The sequence below is a fragment of the Hyaena hyaena genome, unplaced genomic scaffold (genome assembly GCF_003009895.1).
Source record: "Hyaena hyaena isolate Hyena2069 unplaced genomic scaffold, ASM300989v1 scaffold_1226, whole genome shotgun sequence".
In the NCBI taxonomy this organism is placed as follows: Eukaryota; Metazoa; Chordata; class Mammalia; order Carnivora; family Hyaenidae; genus Hyaena; species Hyaena hyaena.
Window position 1 is genome coordinate 40725 of NW_024081861.1, and position 14183 is coordinate 54907.

Sequence of the window (14183 nt, forward strand, 5' to 3'; positions counted from 1 at the left end):
CAATCATCTTCCCTCCCAAATCCATCTCATCCATTTTCCTTCCAGATCAGTGTTACACCAACCATTCATTGACCTAAGCCTTCTTTTGATTCTTCATTCATTCCCACATCCATCAGAGATTCACATCCCTGAAATTTACTGACCCTCATTGTCTCTCCTTCCCCAGTGTCTCTGTGTCAGTTCCATTCTTCATCACCAGAATGGATGTCTCCAGTAAGTTTCTCAATATCCAAACTTGTCCCTCCCCACAATCCTTTTCCCACATCTCAGCCAGAGGGGACTTTCCATAAGGAAAATCTGCAAAAGCAAAACCAAAAGAATGTAAAACAAAATTCTCTGAAACAGTAATAATAGTACAGTAATGGAAAAGATCAAAAACATTGTAATGGCTCCCTGGAGGCCTCAGGTTATAGTCCAAACTTCTTGCATGACATTTAAAGATCTTCCTGGGAGAGTCTCTAGTCTTTCTTTCCTCTCTTTCTAGAACTCTCTGCTTCTACCATATTGGATTATTTGCAGAAACCCAAATCGTGCAAGTTCCATCAGGTCTCCATGTGTTTACATAAGCTGTTACCCTTTTCCTGGAATAGGATTGACAGTCCTTTCTCCTCTAATCCCTTTTTATTTGCCTGGTTAAAATGTGCTTAATTTTCAAGACTCACTCAGTAGTGCCTGCTTCCCAGAGGAAATCTAAACTGAATATTCTTTGTATTTTCAGATTTGGAATTTCTCCTTATACCCCCTTCTCTCAAGTGTGGGCTCCTTGAAAGCATAGACCATGTCGTATTAACTTTTTAATCTAACAGGTATTAACAGATCTGGAGCCTGGTCCAGTCAATATATCTTCTATGCACTTACTCTATTTAGTGTATTACCCAGAGTCTAGACCACTGAACTATAAATAAGCTATTCAATGTGGACATCTAGTGGCCAAAGGGGGAAAATGACTGTTCTTGAGTATTTGTCTGTATTATCAACATACTCGTATTTTTAAAACATTTATTTATTTTTGAGAGAGAGAGAGAACAAGGGAGGAGCAGAGAGAGGGAAAGAGAAAGAATCCCAAGCAAGGTCTGCGCTGTCAGCACAGAGCCCGAAGCAGGACTCAAACTTATGAACTGTGAGATCAGGACCTGAGCCAAGATGAAGAGTTGGCCACTTAACCAACTGAGCCATCCTGGTGCCCGTATGTCCTTGTACATTTAAGTTTCAGAGCTCCTCTGCCTGTTTCTGTTCCTTCTGTCCAATTATTACCACTTAAAGCAATTTTCCCCCTAGATACTCAACTATTCAATAATAATAGTAATAACATATATTACCATCTTACTAAATACATTCATAGTCTCACTTAATTTGCATCCACATACAAACACACAATGAAACAGAATTTTGGTACTATTATTTCTATTTTACCATGAGCAAATTGAGGTTCAGAGACGTTAATTAATTTTCCCAGAGTGATACATATTTATGGATAGAAGCTGAAGCTGAATCCAAGACTGGCCTCAGAAACATTTCTCTATGATAGAATTTATCATTCTACTGTTTATTTCTTTCATAATTTATCTTTGTCCATTTCCTAGCACAGTACCTGGTGTATTGTATGTGTGTGATATTGGCTTGCTGATAAATGTTGTAGGTGAGTCCATAATCATCAAGTTACACCACAAAGAACTTTACTTGACTCAAGCTGATGCATAGAGTTAATTAACCCTTGGATACCTCTTTTCGCTTTCATCCTTTTTGTATGCTATATCCTTGGCCTTGAAATATCCTCTCATCAACTTGATAAACTCTCTTTCACTCATCAATTCAAATATGCTTTTGCTTAAACCCTCCTCAGTATTTCCGTAAACAGAGATAAGCTTTTCCTCGACTGCACCCTCTTGCTCGCAGGCACAGTTCCTGTAATTGTTACTTTACATGTCTGTCTTCTCCCCAGGCTGTGAGATCTCTGGCAGCGGTTCAGGTAGAGGGAACAGTGGTGTCAGAGCAGCCAGCTTGGAGTTGGCTGGCAGTTTGAGGCATGCCGTCTGCATCCTAATGTAAGTGATGCTGCAGGATTAAGCAGAGTCTCCATAATGTGTCAATGAGATTAGTTTATCTAGACTTCTGTCTTCAAATGGGAGTATGCATGCTGCTTGCGATATAGCAACTTTTCTTTAAAAAAAATTAATTTTTATTTTTGAGAGAGAGAGAGCATGAGTAGGGGAGGGGCAGAGAGAGAAGGGACAGAGGATCAGAAGTGGGCTGTGTGCTGAGAGCAGAAAGCCCAGTGTGGGGCTCAATCTCATGAACCATGAGATCATGACCTGAGCGGACATCAGACTCTAATGGACTGAGCCACCCAGGAGCCCCTATAGCAACTCTTTCTAATGGCTATGGAAGAGCGGTTTTAGGAGTATCACCTTCTAAATTCTCAACTTTAATTTGTATTAGAAACCAGCTCCTTGTGATCCAGACCCTCCCATCTCCGATTCTCCATCACCGATCTCCCACTTCACACAAGAAGATAAACTCCTTACCCATCCCAAATCTTACGGTGGAAAATTACCAGGAACACATGAGAGGAAATTCCAGGATGGAAAACAAAGGGACAATTTAAAATATTGATAAAAGAGCTAGAGGAAGTGAATGACCACTCAGGTGGCTTCCAATTTTATACTTTATTTTTATTTATTTATTTGAGAGAGGGAGGGAGAGAGAGAGAGAGAGAGAAAGAGAGAGAGAGAGAGGCGAGAGAATCTTATGTAAGCTCCATGCTCAGCAGAGTCAGATGTGGGGCTTGATCCCACCACCCTGGGATCATGACCTGAGCCTAAATCAAGACTTGGATGCTCCACCCACTGAGCCATCCAGGCACTCCACTAGTTACTTGCTTTTAACAAAATCAATCATTAAATGCAACTTTTGACAATAAACACTGTGTGATTTTTGGCATATAAATTCAGTAGAGTTCATATAATTGAATATACAAGGAATGTTCTTATAATCAATAAGAATTAAAGATAACAGAATTCCTTTCATTGTATATGGATACATGTGTGATCAAGAAATCTTTCTTTATAAAGAGGAAAAATAGGAAGAGAATTTATCATTCTACCATAGGTAATAGTAACTTGTGGATAGGTATATTCTTTGTGGGGAAAGAAAGCTACACTGATCATTTTAAGAGAAGTATTTCTAATATTTTTTTACTTCTAATGTTTAACAGGATATTTTGATCAGTTATATACATTAGAAACTGATAACTCCCTCTATAAGACCATTTTTTGACATTTAGAGCCTTACTATCCAAGAAATTTTAATTTTCAACTTCTAAATAGAAAAGAACAAGACAAATAATTTAAAATCTTTCAACCATACCAATATATTACACTAGAAAAAAACTTTTAGGAGAAAAGTGGAATGGAAATACAAGTTTAAATGATTGATCTTTGCTATATTTGTGTGTGTGTGTTTGAATATATATCCGTGTATATATAGAGATATAAATATGAAATCACTAACATTTTTATGAATTACTTGATCTCTTTGAAAGAATAAGGTAATAGTTTTGTTTAAAAATGTTTATATTTACGTTATACAACTCCTTAAACTTAAGGTGAAAAAATTTAGAATAGCTTTTTAAATATTTGAGAGTGCACACAGGTTTTCAAAATTCTATTAAGGAAAGCAATAGTAGGGGCGCCTGGGTGGCTCAGTTGGTTAAGCGTCAGACTTCGTCTCAGGTCATGATCTCACGGTTCGTGGGTTCGAGCCCCGCGTCGGGCTGTGCTGACAGCTAGCTCAGAGCCTGGAGCCTGTTTCAGATTCTGTGTCTCCCTCTGTCTCTTCCCCTTCCCCCGTTCATGCTCTGTGTCTCTCTGTCCCAAAAATAAATAAACCATAAAAATTAAAAAAAAAAAAAAGAAAGAAAGCACAAGGAAACAAACTGAAGGTGTCTGCGCTGGCCCACCGCCAGCCGCAGAATGCGCAGGCAGGTCTGCAGCAGGCCTGGTCGTGCTTGGCCTCTACCTCTCCGCGCATCGGAGTCGGACAGTTGTGACAGAATTCCAGGGGGGCCGCCTTGCCTTTGCAGAAGTCCCTCCACCCCAGTACGCCTGCTCTGGTCTTTTCTGTTTCTTAACCCCTATTCCATCTTGAAGACCCAGCGTAAGTGTTACATCTTCACAATGCCATCCCCACACACCATCCACTGGAATTTTACCTTTTCAGGCGTGTTGTTGCACACTAAACTTAACATACAATTTCGTATCATTTTCCCTTGTCCTCGAATGTTACCTAGAGCTGCTCTTGGCTTTACAAGAATGTACAAGATTGTAGTCTCCTCAATGGTAGGCACCATGCATCTATGGTTCCTCCTAGGAGAACCTACTTGACACAGGGAGACACACTACATGTGTGAGCAGTCTATAGCTTGGCAGAGAGCGAGGGACATCATGATACTCCTAGCAGAGCTTGTGGGAACAGGTAGATAAGGGCAAAATTAATGGGTTTGGGAGTCAGCCAGTCCTGGGTTCTCAAAATTGTTTCCACCACCTATTGGTTTCTTATATGTTGTGAGCCACCAAACTCCTTTTCCATGAAGATGGATACCATATGTAGTATGATTATTATGGGGCCTCACATATGATGGGTGCTCATTTTGGGCGCAGTCACCTTCCCCTTGCTGTTCTCCAGAATACAGCAAATAATTTTGACTTGGTCCAGGACCAAAATTTACGAGTAAATAATTGTTGTTAAGAGAGAAAAAAAATTTTGTAAGGAAGGGATGTAGTTTAGGTCTGTTTTTAAATGGGTCACCCAAGAAGACTTAATCAGTCTGACTAATAGGCTCACCATTTAGGTACCCACGCGGTCAGGAAGGCCTGAGAAATCGGGAAATTTAGGGACTACTAACTGGTTAAGGTGCTGAATGTCAGCAACTGAATCCAGGCTCTGGAAGAGCTGGGGTTTTCCATACTTCAGCTCTGGGTACAATGAGGCTTTTCCTGACTCCCAGGTAAGACTGCCACATCCTCGGGGGGCCTGGGCGGCTCAGTTAAGCATCTAACTCTTGCTTTCAGCTAAGGTCATGATCTCACGGTTCGTGACTTAGAGCCCCTCAATGAGCTCTGCACGGAGTGTGGAGTCTGCTTGGGGTTGCCTCTCTCCATCTCTGCCCCTCCCTCCAAATGCTCTCTGTCCCTCAAGATAAATAGGTAAACTTTAAAACAATACTCCTCTATGTCTACAGCCCCCTCCCTCACATCTTCTCTGCACCAACTCCCTCCTTGAAACCACATCACTCATTTACTTGTTTGACTTGATTATATTATCACTGGTATCCAGCAGACTATAAGCTCTGTGAGACGCTTACTTCACTCTTCTTTGTACCTATTCTCTGGCACATGATTGAAATGTGTAGATAAGCAGTAAAGAATTCATGGATTGGTGGACAGATGGACGGATGGATGGATATATGAATGACAATTAAAATTATAGCAGCTTATCCCTCTAATTATCAGAACTCACTTATGCATCTGTAAGGTATTCTGGGATTTGCTAATCTGCAACATATTTGCAGCAAGTTTTCTTGCCTAAGAAGAACTAAATCATAATCAAGGTAAATTAAGAGTTGAAGGCCCAAAACTATGTTTTAACATTTAAAGGCAATTATAGAATTAAATACCATTGTATTTGATAAGAAAGTTTGTAAACTAAATAAAACCGAAAGTATTTCATGAGAGTCCTATTATCTTTAGAGTCCAACACTATCTTAGGTTTTTGGTTACCTTCTGGGAACATAGTCAGTTAAAGAAAAGATGGTATTAATCTTAAGGTAGAACTTTAATGAGGTGAAAGTTGATTCTTAGTTCAGAAGGCAGCATAACTAACTTGATATTTTCCTTGATAAGTCAAGAATCTCCAGAATTATTTGATATAATCTGAACATTAGTTCACTATTTATGATTATAACACTACTTCCTGAAATATTTCCTCTACCATGTGAGAAAACCCAGTCTTCTTCTTCCAGTCACTTATATATACTTATTAAACATTCACTCATTTATTCAATGAACATTTATTGAATACCACAGGTATCAGACACTGGGAATTATGCTGCCCTCCCCACAATAACAAACCTGTCATGGTATAAATAGATATTAACTGTATTCTGCCAATGCCTTTAACGGCCATTGCCTTCATTTCACACCCTTATTGATGCAGAGTCACAAAATTTGATAATGTGAAGGACTTTTCAATTTTGTGAGAACCAAAACAAAACTAATTTAAAGAGATTGTATGAATTGCTAAAGTCAGAGAGCTGGGATCACTCCAGGTTTCTTGAAGCCTGCCATACACACACACACACACACAAACACACACACACACACACACACACACACACACACACACACCCCACTACCTACTTACCTGAGACAGGTCTTATATTCATTCTCCATTAGAACCACTTTTTAGACAACCCCTCTTGATCTGCTTATTCAACAAGTATTTATACTGGTTGTGTTGTAGGGAGCTCACAATTTCATTTTCTCTCCCATATCTGCTCATAACACCTGATAGTTTTGATCTCTGTTAATGTAATCACCCTCGAATCATCATGAAGGTTCTAAACCTCCAAGTTGTTCTTGACTCCTTTCTCTCCCTCTGTCTTCACATTCAATAAACCAATGGGTTCTGTTGATATTAATCAATTGTCTCTGGAATCTGGACTTCACAGTTCACACCTTTAAAGGTACTCTAATTTCGGCCCCATCGTACTTGCCTGGACTATTGCAATGGCTCAAACTGGTCTCCAGGCCCTGGACTAGGACTGGAGTTCTATACCACTGCAGGAAGGAGTGCCTTTTCAGAGGAAAAAGGAGGAGGAAAAGGAGAACTTAAGTGTTGTCACTTCACATTTACAAAAAAAAAAAAACATGATGGAGTAGCAGATTTTATAATTTACTATTTTATACAGGCAAAGTTTTTTGTTTTTGTTTTTGAAGAAGAAAAGAAGAAACCAAAACCCTTATAAGGCAAGAAATTGAAAGCCTTTCTCATTATGCATGGGCTCATCTGCTTTTAACCTTCTCTCTCCTTGGTATGCTCTGAGCCCTGACACCTCTGAATCCTCTCATCAGGTTTAGACGCTTAAATGGTCTCTATGTTCCAGCACATAATTCTTCATCCTTCCTGGAACATGCTTCTCCTGCCTCGTTGACAAGTGCCCCCTGTTCTGTGACTCCAGCAGGACATTGTATGGGAATTGTAGCCTTTACACTTCCTGCCGTCTTACTGTTATTTACACAACTGGGTTCCTTCTAAGCACCTAGATTTCCACCTTTCTGTCACTTTTAAACCTCCAGTGTTGGCAAAGTAACTGGCACACAGTAGGTGCTCAGTAGCAGCTTGTCAAATATACAAGTCACTCTTCGAGAAGAGGCAGAGACATAAATAATATTGTTTCTGGAAACTAATTTGACAATAAACTATTTGAAAAAAAAAATAAATAAAATAAAACCAACAAGAGAGAGAAAGCTAACCAAAATGACGAACGAAAGAGCTCTCAAAAAAAAAAATAATATTGTTTCTGTGTATTTGTTGCAAAATGGAGGTATAAATGAAGCCCATGGGAGCACAGAAGGCTTCACTCCCTTGTTAGCAATGTTGCAGGAGTACAGTTCACAGGCTGATATCTGCTAGCAGGAAGGTTAATGCAGCCCCTTGCATACTTGTACCATAACTTGGGCCAGTTCATCCTTGTGAAGCCCACTTAATTTACTCAATCCTGAGTAAGACACAACTGAGAAAAGGTAAAGTCAAGTGAGACCCTGAGTGAGTCTCCCTGAGACTGTCTTCAGAGTTTCTCTTTGGCAGAAGGTGTAACACAGTAGCTGAATCATTGGGGCAGAGCTGGTTTTAGGGTTTTTTAGTCCTGGTGCAATCCACACACCGTTTGTTTTCTTCCCTGGGTGATTATGTGTCCAATTAAATTTCCTGGGGACTGTGAGACATTATTCCTCTTAGATATGCCAGATTTTAAGCACCTTGTTGGTTCCAGATACTCTGTAATGTGTCTCCATTGGGCAATGTGTCGTCTCTTATGTCTGTCTTCCCCAGTGCCATGTTACACTGCCCCACTTTCTCTTCTTGCAGGGATCGTTTCCATTACCACCCTAACTGTGCTGGCCTATGAACGTTATATTCGTGTGGTCCATGCCAGAGTGATCAATTTTTCCTGGGCCTGGAGGGCCATTACCTACATCTGGCTGTACTCACTGGCATGGTCAGGAGCACCTCTGCTGGGCTGGAACAGGTATATCCTGGATGTACATGGACTAGGCTGCGCTGTGGACTGGAAATCCAAGAATGCCAATGACTCCTCCTTTGTGCTTTTCTTATTTCTTGGCTGCCTGGTGGTGCCTGTGGGCGTCATAGCCCATTGCTATGGCCATATTCTGTATTCTGTTCGCATGGTGAGTTGAAGACTGCAAATGTCCTTCCCCTAAACTATGTCTGGGGTGGAAAATTCTGTGTGGAAGATAACTAAACTCTTCCTACGGGAACAGTGGTTGTCTGCAGCTGAAACAGCTCTAGGGGACTTCCCACTTGACAGAATTATGCACTCTAAAAGACCAACGAGGAATAACATCTACTTTGTATACGCCACTCTCTAAACCACAAGGAGGAAGGAAATAGGTTCTAGACAGACAAAATCAACAACAACCAAGAACACCTGCATTCTCCAACACTCTTAGAATTCAAGAACTCTAACCAAAGAAATTCCATACTTCCCATAATTTTATTCATTCAAAGGTCACATAAAGCCACTAGAGAATAGCACAGATATTTTTTCTAGAAATCACTTTTGAATCATAAAGCATAAGAACTAACCACCAGGAGGGTTCCTGTTGGGTGCTAACAAGGAGTCTGAAGTGACAGAACAGGGAACACTCCATCTGCCAGTCTCCTACTTTACCCATGAATGTGTTCCTTGCCCACCCACTGTGTCTTCCAGTTCTGTGTCTTCTCTCCTCAGACGAACTTCTGCTCCTCAGTCCCCTGCTCATTCTGCTAAACCTCTATAGCTTTCACGTTTTCTCAAAAAAAAAAAAATCAAAATGAAACTTAGCCATATATATCATTTCAAATCATAACCAGTGCTTTCTCTCTTTCTCTCTCTGTTGCTCTGTCCCTCCATCTCTCTTTCTACCATATGAGAGCACATTGAGAAGGCAGCCATATCCAAGCTGAGAAAAGAGATCCTAGAATGAAACCTACCATGCTGGCACCTTGACCTTAGACGTCCCAGCCTCCAGATCTGTAAGAAATACATATCTGTTGTCTAAGTCACTCAGTCTAGGATATATCATCAGGGGAACTCAAGCTGACTAACATATTTATTAAGTGCTGAGGATACAACAATGTATAATTTATAGCCCCTGCCTCAAAGAGTTTGTAGTTTAATACATTCAACTAGTAGTTATCTTTCAACCCATTGCAAATTGGTGCCTCCTTCCTTGATCACACTATCACAGAAACAGCCTGCATTAAGGTAATCGATAATATATCAAATGTTAGACCCAATAGACACATTTCTATTTTTTTCCTGGCATCCATGGCATTTAACACTCGTGACCTATTGAAAACGTCCACTGAACTGTGGTTTTCTCCTCCACTGAGGATTCCATTCTGTCCTATGGTTCTTGTTGACTCTGGCCCATATTCTTAGGTCTCTGCCAAAGGCTGCTTCCCATGGGCCTACCTGAATTCTGTATTTAGACATCTTCTCATACTACACACTGGCCATGGGCATCTCATATACTCTTAGGACTTCCCCTTCTAACAATAGCTTGGTGACTTTGGAATCTCTATTTCTGAACTAGGATGTTCTTTTGACCTCTGTCAGATCCCACAGTCAGTTCCTTATTGCACACCTCCACTGGAATGGCCCCAGACTCATCAGGTTCTGTGTGTGTGAAGACGAATTGGTCATCCTTCCCCCCAGATCTGCTGCTCTTCCATTCCCTTTCTCAGTAAATGCTCATTATTCCTCAGCCAGAAATAAGAGAGTAAATCTTTGACTACTCCTCATCCAGGTATCCCCAGAGAGATTATCATCTATTCAACCTCAAATCTTTTTCCATAAGTCCTTTTTCCCCTCTCCTCTTGCCACAGATTCAGTTCAAAGGGGCCCTAGTTTTTCTTCCTTTATTCTTACTTTCTTTTAATTCATTGTCTCTACACTTCCACCAGAGTAGTTGTTCTCAAATGCAAATTTTCTCAAGCCATTGCCCAGCATAAAAACCTTTAGTGGTTCCCCTGCCTTCATGATTAAAAATATAAAGCCTCTGAGTTGACTACCAGGGTTCTGCATGGCCACCTCTTGTCTGTGTGTCCAGCTTTATTTCTTGACATGCCTTCCCTCTTGCCACCTCTGGCTCCAGCCAAGTGCAACATTTCTTGTTCCCAGGGCCTGACATGTGTTCTTTTACCTCTTTGCCTTGGGACGTTTCCTTTTCCTGGAACATTCTGTCCCTCCTTACTTGGCTGCTTCCCACTCATCTTAGAAGGCTGAGCTCAGGATCTTCTTGCCCTTATCTATGTCTGAATCAGTTACCCATCCTGTGTATTCCCATAGCCCTCCCTGGTCACCTCCTCCATCACATGTGTCACCTATGGAAGTAACGTGTGTGCCTGTCACCCTCAGCATACAGTGAATTCCTTAAAAGCAGAGACACAGTCTTTATTTTTTCACTTATAGTTCAGGACATTCAACTGTGCATGTGCTTTTGCTTCATCCACAGCAATTTTGAAAAATACACTCAAATGACTGAATAAATAGGGTGAGACATGAAGTGAAGCTCTTTATTTGGAAAACATTGAAAGAACAGAGTGAAAGAATAGAAAATGATAAAACAGACCAGAAAGAGATCAATGAAAAATAACCATGGAAGCTTCACATATACAAGCCCAAATAATCCAAAACATTAGAACCATATTCTTAGGCCAAAGAGAAAATGGGAAAGTATAGGCCAATATTTTCCTTAAATTAACTTCTGCAGCATGCATATAATTCCAGGATGATAAATGTGTGCTCTGCTTTGAAAAATGGTAAGAGGATGGGGACTAAGTTACCTGGAAAAAGTAGAGATGAGTCTGTGGGGCCCTAGATGGTGGGGAATTGGGGATGGATGATTGAACTGTGGTCTCAGTACCCATTAGCTGAAACTCTGAGGAACCAAAACTCATGATTCCTAATATCCTATAGTATCATAAAAGTAAAAATGCATAGACATATGTTAGTTTCAAATATAATTCCAATGTAAATAAATAATATTGAAAACAATCCCACAAAGTCATATGTATGGAAGTGAGATCCAGCTTCTGTTAACTCCAATAAGTTATTCATTTGAATGTCCTTTAGTCTTGATCCTCAGAGGAAGTAATTGATTGCTTAATGTCACACAAGGGGCAGAAGTGGTGAATCTGGGATATGGACCCAGACCTAATTCCAAATCCAGAGCTTTTACTAGAACTTCACAACCTTCTTAAAAACTCTTGGGGATATCTCACACCCCCCAAAAATGTTGTCCTGAAAATAGAATAGTATTCTATCACTTTAAATAACACAGTTTCTTTTAAAATAGAATTGCAAATGGGCGCCTGGGTGGCTCAGTCAGTTGAGTGTCCAATTTTGGCTCAGGTCATGATCTTGCCTTCATGGGTTTGAGCCCCACACTGGGCTCTGTGTTGACGGCTTAGAGCTGGAGCCTGCTTTGAATTCTGTTGTCTCCCTCTCTCTCTGCTCCTCCCCTGCTCGCAATCTGTCTCTCTCTGTCTCTCAAAAAATAAAACATGAAAAAAAGATTTTTAGATAGAATTGCACACACAGGAAATAATGGTATCAGACATCTTATAACCACCCACTCCTACACATTCCCTATACTCTTAAAAAGCTCAGTCATTTTAGTTACCCATTAACCCTTCCGTTCTCTGTAAATAGGAATATATGATTCTACTAAGAACATAGTTTCTTAAATATGATTTTAGATATAGTGTCAATAGTTTATCAATTCAAATATACTTTTAAATACTATAAGCACATGTTCTAACTGATTTATTTGGAAAAATTTCCTTAATTTTTATGATAATGCTAGAATAAAAGGAACACTTACAGTTTGTTGAACCGCAATAAATTTCCCAGTTTAAAATTATATGCGAAGTATAAACAGTATAGACGATACCTTTTTTAAATTTAGAAAGCATTTGTACTTTTGTAGCAAAATTAGCTTTTTAGAATGGTCAAAAATAATATTTTATTTTAGAACATACTTTTGGTGTAGAGGAATATTATCCCCCTCCCTTTAGTAACACATTTATAATAACAATAGAAGGAACTTCTAAGGAAAGTTTATCTAAGAAACCCAAACACTTTTCAGACTGTAGTTCATTACTCCTCAGGGCCTTTACTGGGGATAAATTCAGAGCAGATATGCTGAGTTTACAGGGATGTGGCTACAGGTATTCTGTGCACCTGAGCCCTGATGAAACCAGGCATAAGCAAGGATCCCATCAGATCCCATTTTGTAGTCATTGGCTCGGAGTTGGAAGTGACCATAGTTTCCAGCAAGAATTCATTTGGGAATTAAGTTTCACTGAGACCAGCTTAACCATGCAGACCTGACATCCCATGTTTTTGCCTCGTTTGAGAAGTGAAGGGCTACGGTTTATTGTCTACATGTCTGTTATTGAAACAGCGTGAGAAAAGAATTCTTTCATTTTCAACCCTTTCTCCTTTCTGCAGCTTCGATGTGTTGAAGATCTTCAGACAATTCAAGTGATTAAGATTTTAAGATATGAAAAGAAAGTGGCCAAAATGTGCTTTTTAATGATATCTACCTTCCTGATCTTTTGGATGCCTTATATTGTGATCTGTTTCTTGGTGGTTAATGGTTATGGACACCTGGTTACTCCAACAGTATCAATTGTTTCATATCTCTTTGCTAAATCAAGCACTGTATATAATCCCATTATTTATATCTTCATGATCAGAAAGGTAAGTGGGGTAATAAACTCCTTGTTTTCACTATGCACATGTGGCTTTTGGAAAATATAATACTTTTATAGAGATTATTCAGAACAACTTCAATGATAAAAGCCTAAGTCAAGAATTTAGAGGAAAATAAAGTGCTCAAGAAGAAATGTAAGATATTCCCAAAGAAAACAGTAAGAATTCTATGATCTACCAATAGATCTTAAGTAAAAATCAATTGAAATTAACATTTATCAGAAAACATTTTATGTCTATTAATAGTAATAGCCACAATCAAAGTTAAAATTCACTTAAGATTCTTAGGGTACTATGGAGGTTACCCATTATCTTTACAAAACACCATGAGACAGGCACCAATATTATTCCTTATTTTGTTTATGAATTATAACATAGGTTCAAAAAAGTTAAATGACTTGCCTGATCTAGGAATTGCTGGTGCCTGGATTCCAGCCTGGTTTGCTTGAATACCAAAGTCTACACACATAGCTCCCTACTTGGGGGTTACCGATACTATTTTTTATTTTTTTTTTTACAAATAGTTTATTGTCAAGCTGGTTTCCACATAACACCCAGTGCTCATCCCAACAAGTGTCCTCCTCCATGCCCACCCCCCTCCCCCCCACATCCATCAGTCCTCAGTTTTTGTCAGCATTCAAGATTCTCTCATGGTTTGCCTCTCTCCCTTTCCCCCACCATTTCTCCCCTTCTCCTCCCCCTTGTTCCTCAGTTAAGTTCCTCCTAATCCTCCTATACGTGCAAACATATGATATTTGTCCTTCTCTGCCTGACTTATTTCGCTCAACATAACACCCTCAAGGTCCATCCATGTTGCTACACATGGCCAGATTTCATTCTTTCTCATTGCCATGTAGTATTCCATGGTATAGATAAACCTCATCTTGATCCATTCGTCTGTTGATGGACACTTAGGCTCTTTCCATGTTTTAGCTATTGTTGAGAGTGCTGCTATGAACATTGGGGTACATGGGCTCCTATGCATCAGCATTTCTGTATCCCTTGGGTAAATTCCTAGCAGTGCTGTTGCTGGGTCATAGGGGAGTTCTATTGTTAGTTTCCTGAGGAACCTCCACACTGTTTTCCAGAGGGGCTGTACCAGTTTACATTCCCACCAACAGTG

The 14183-nt window shown here is 39.8% G+C and overlaps 1 protein-coding gene across 1 annotated transcript in view; it reads left to right on the forward strand.

Annotated features, from left to right (window-relative positions):
- The window catches only part of OPN3 (opsin 3), a 43990-nt gene that overhangs the window by 25170 nt on the left and 4637 nt on the right, over positions 1–14183 (forward strand). Inside the window, exons 2-3 of the mRNA XM_039222966.1 lie at positions 8146–8465; positions 12797–13048. Coding sequence (XP_039078897.1) covers positions 8146–8465; positions 12797–13048 — 572 coding nt within the window. The remainder of the gene's footprint in view (positions 1–8145; positions 8466–12796; positions 13049–14183) is intronic.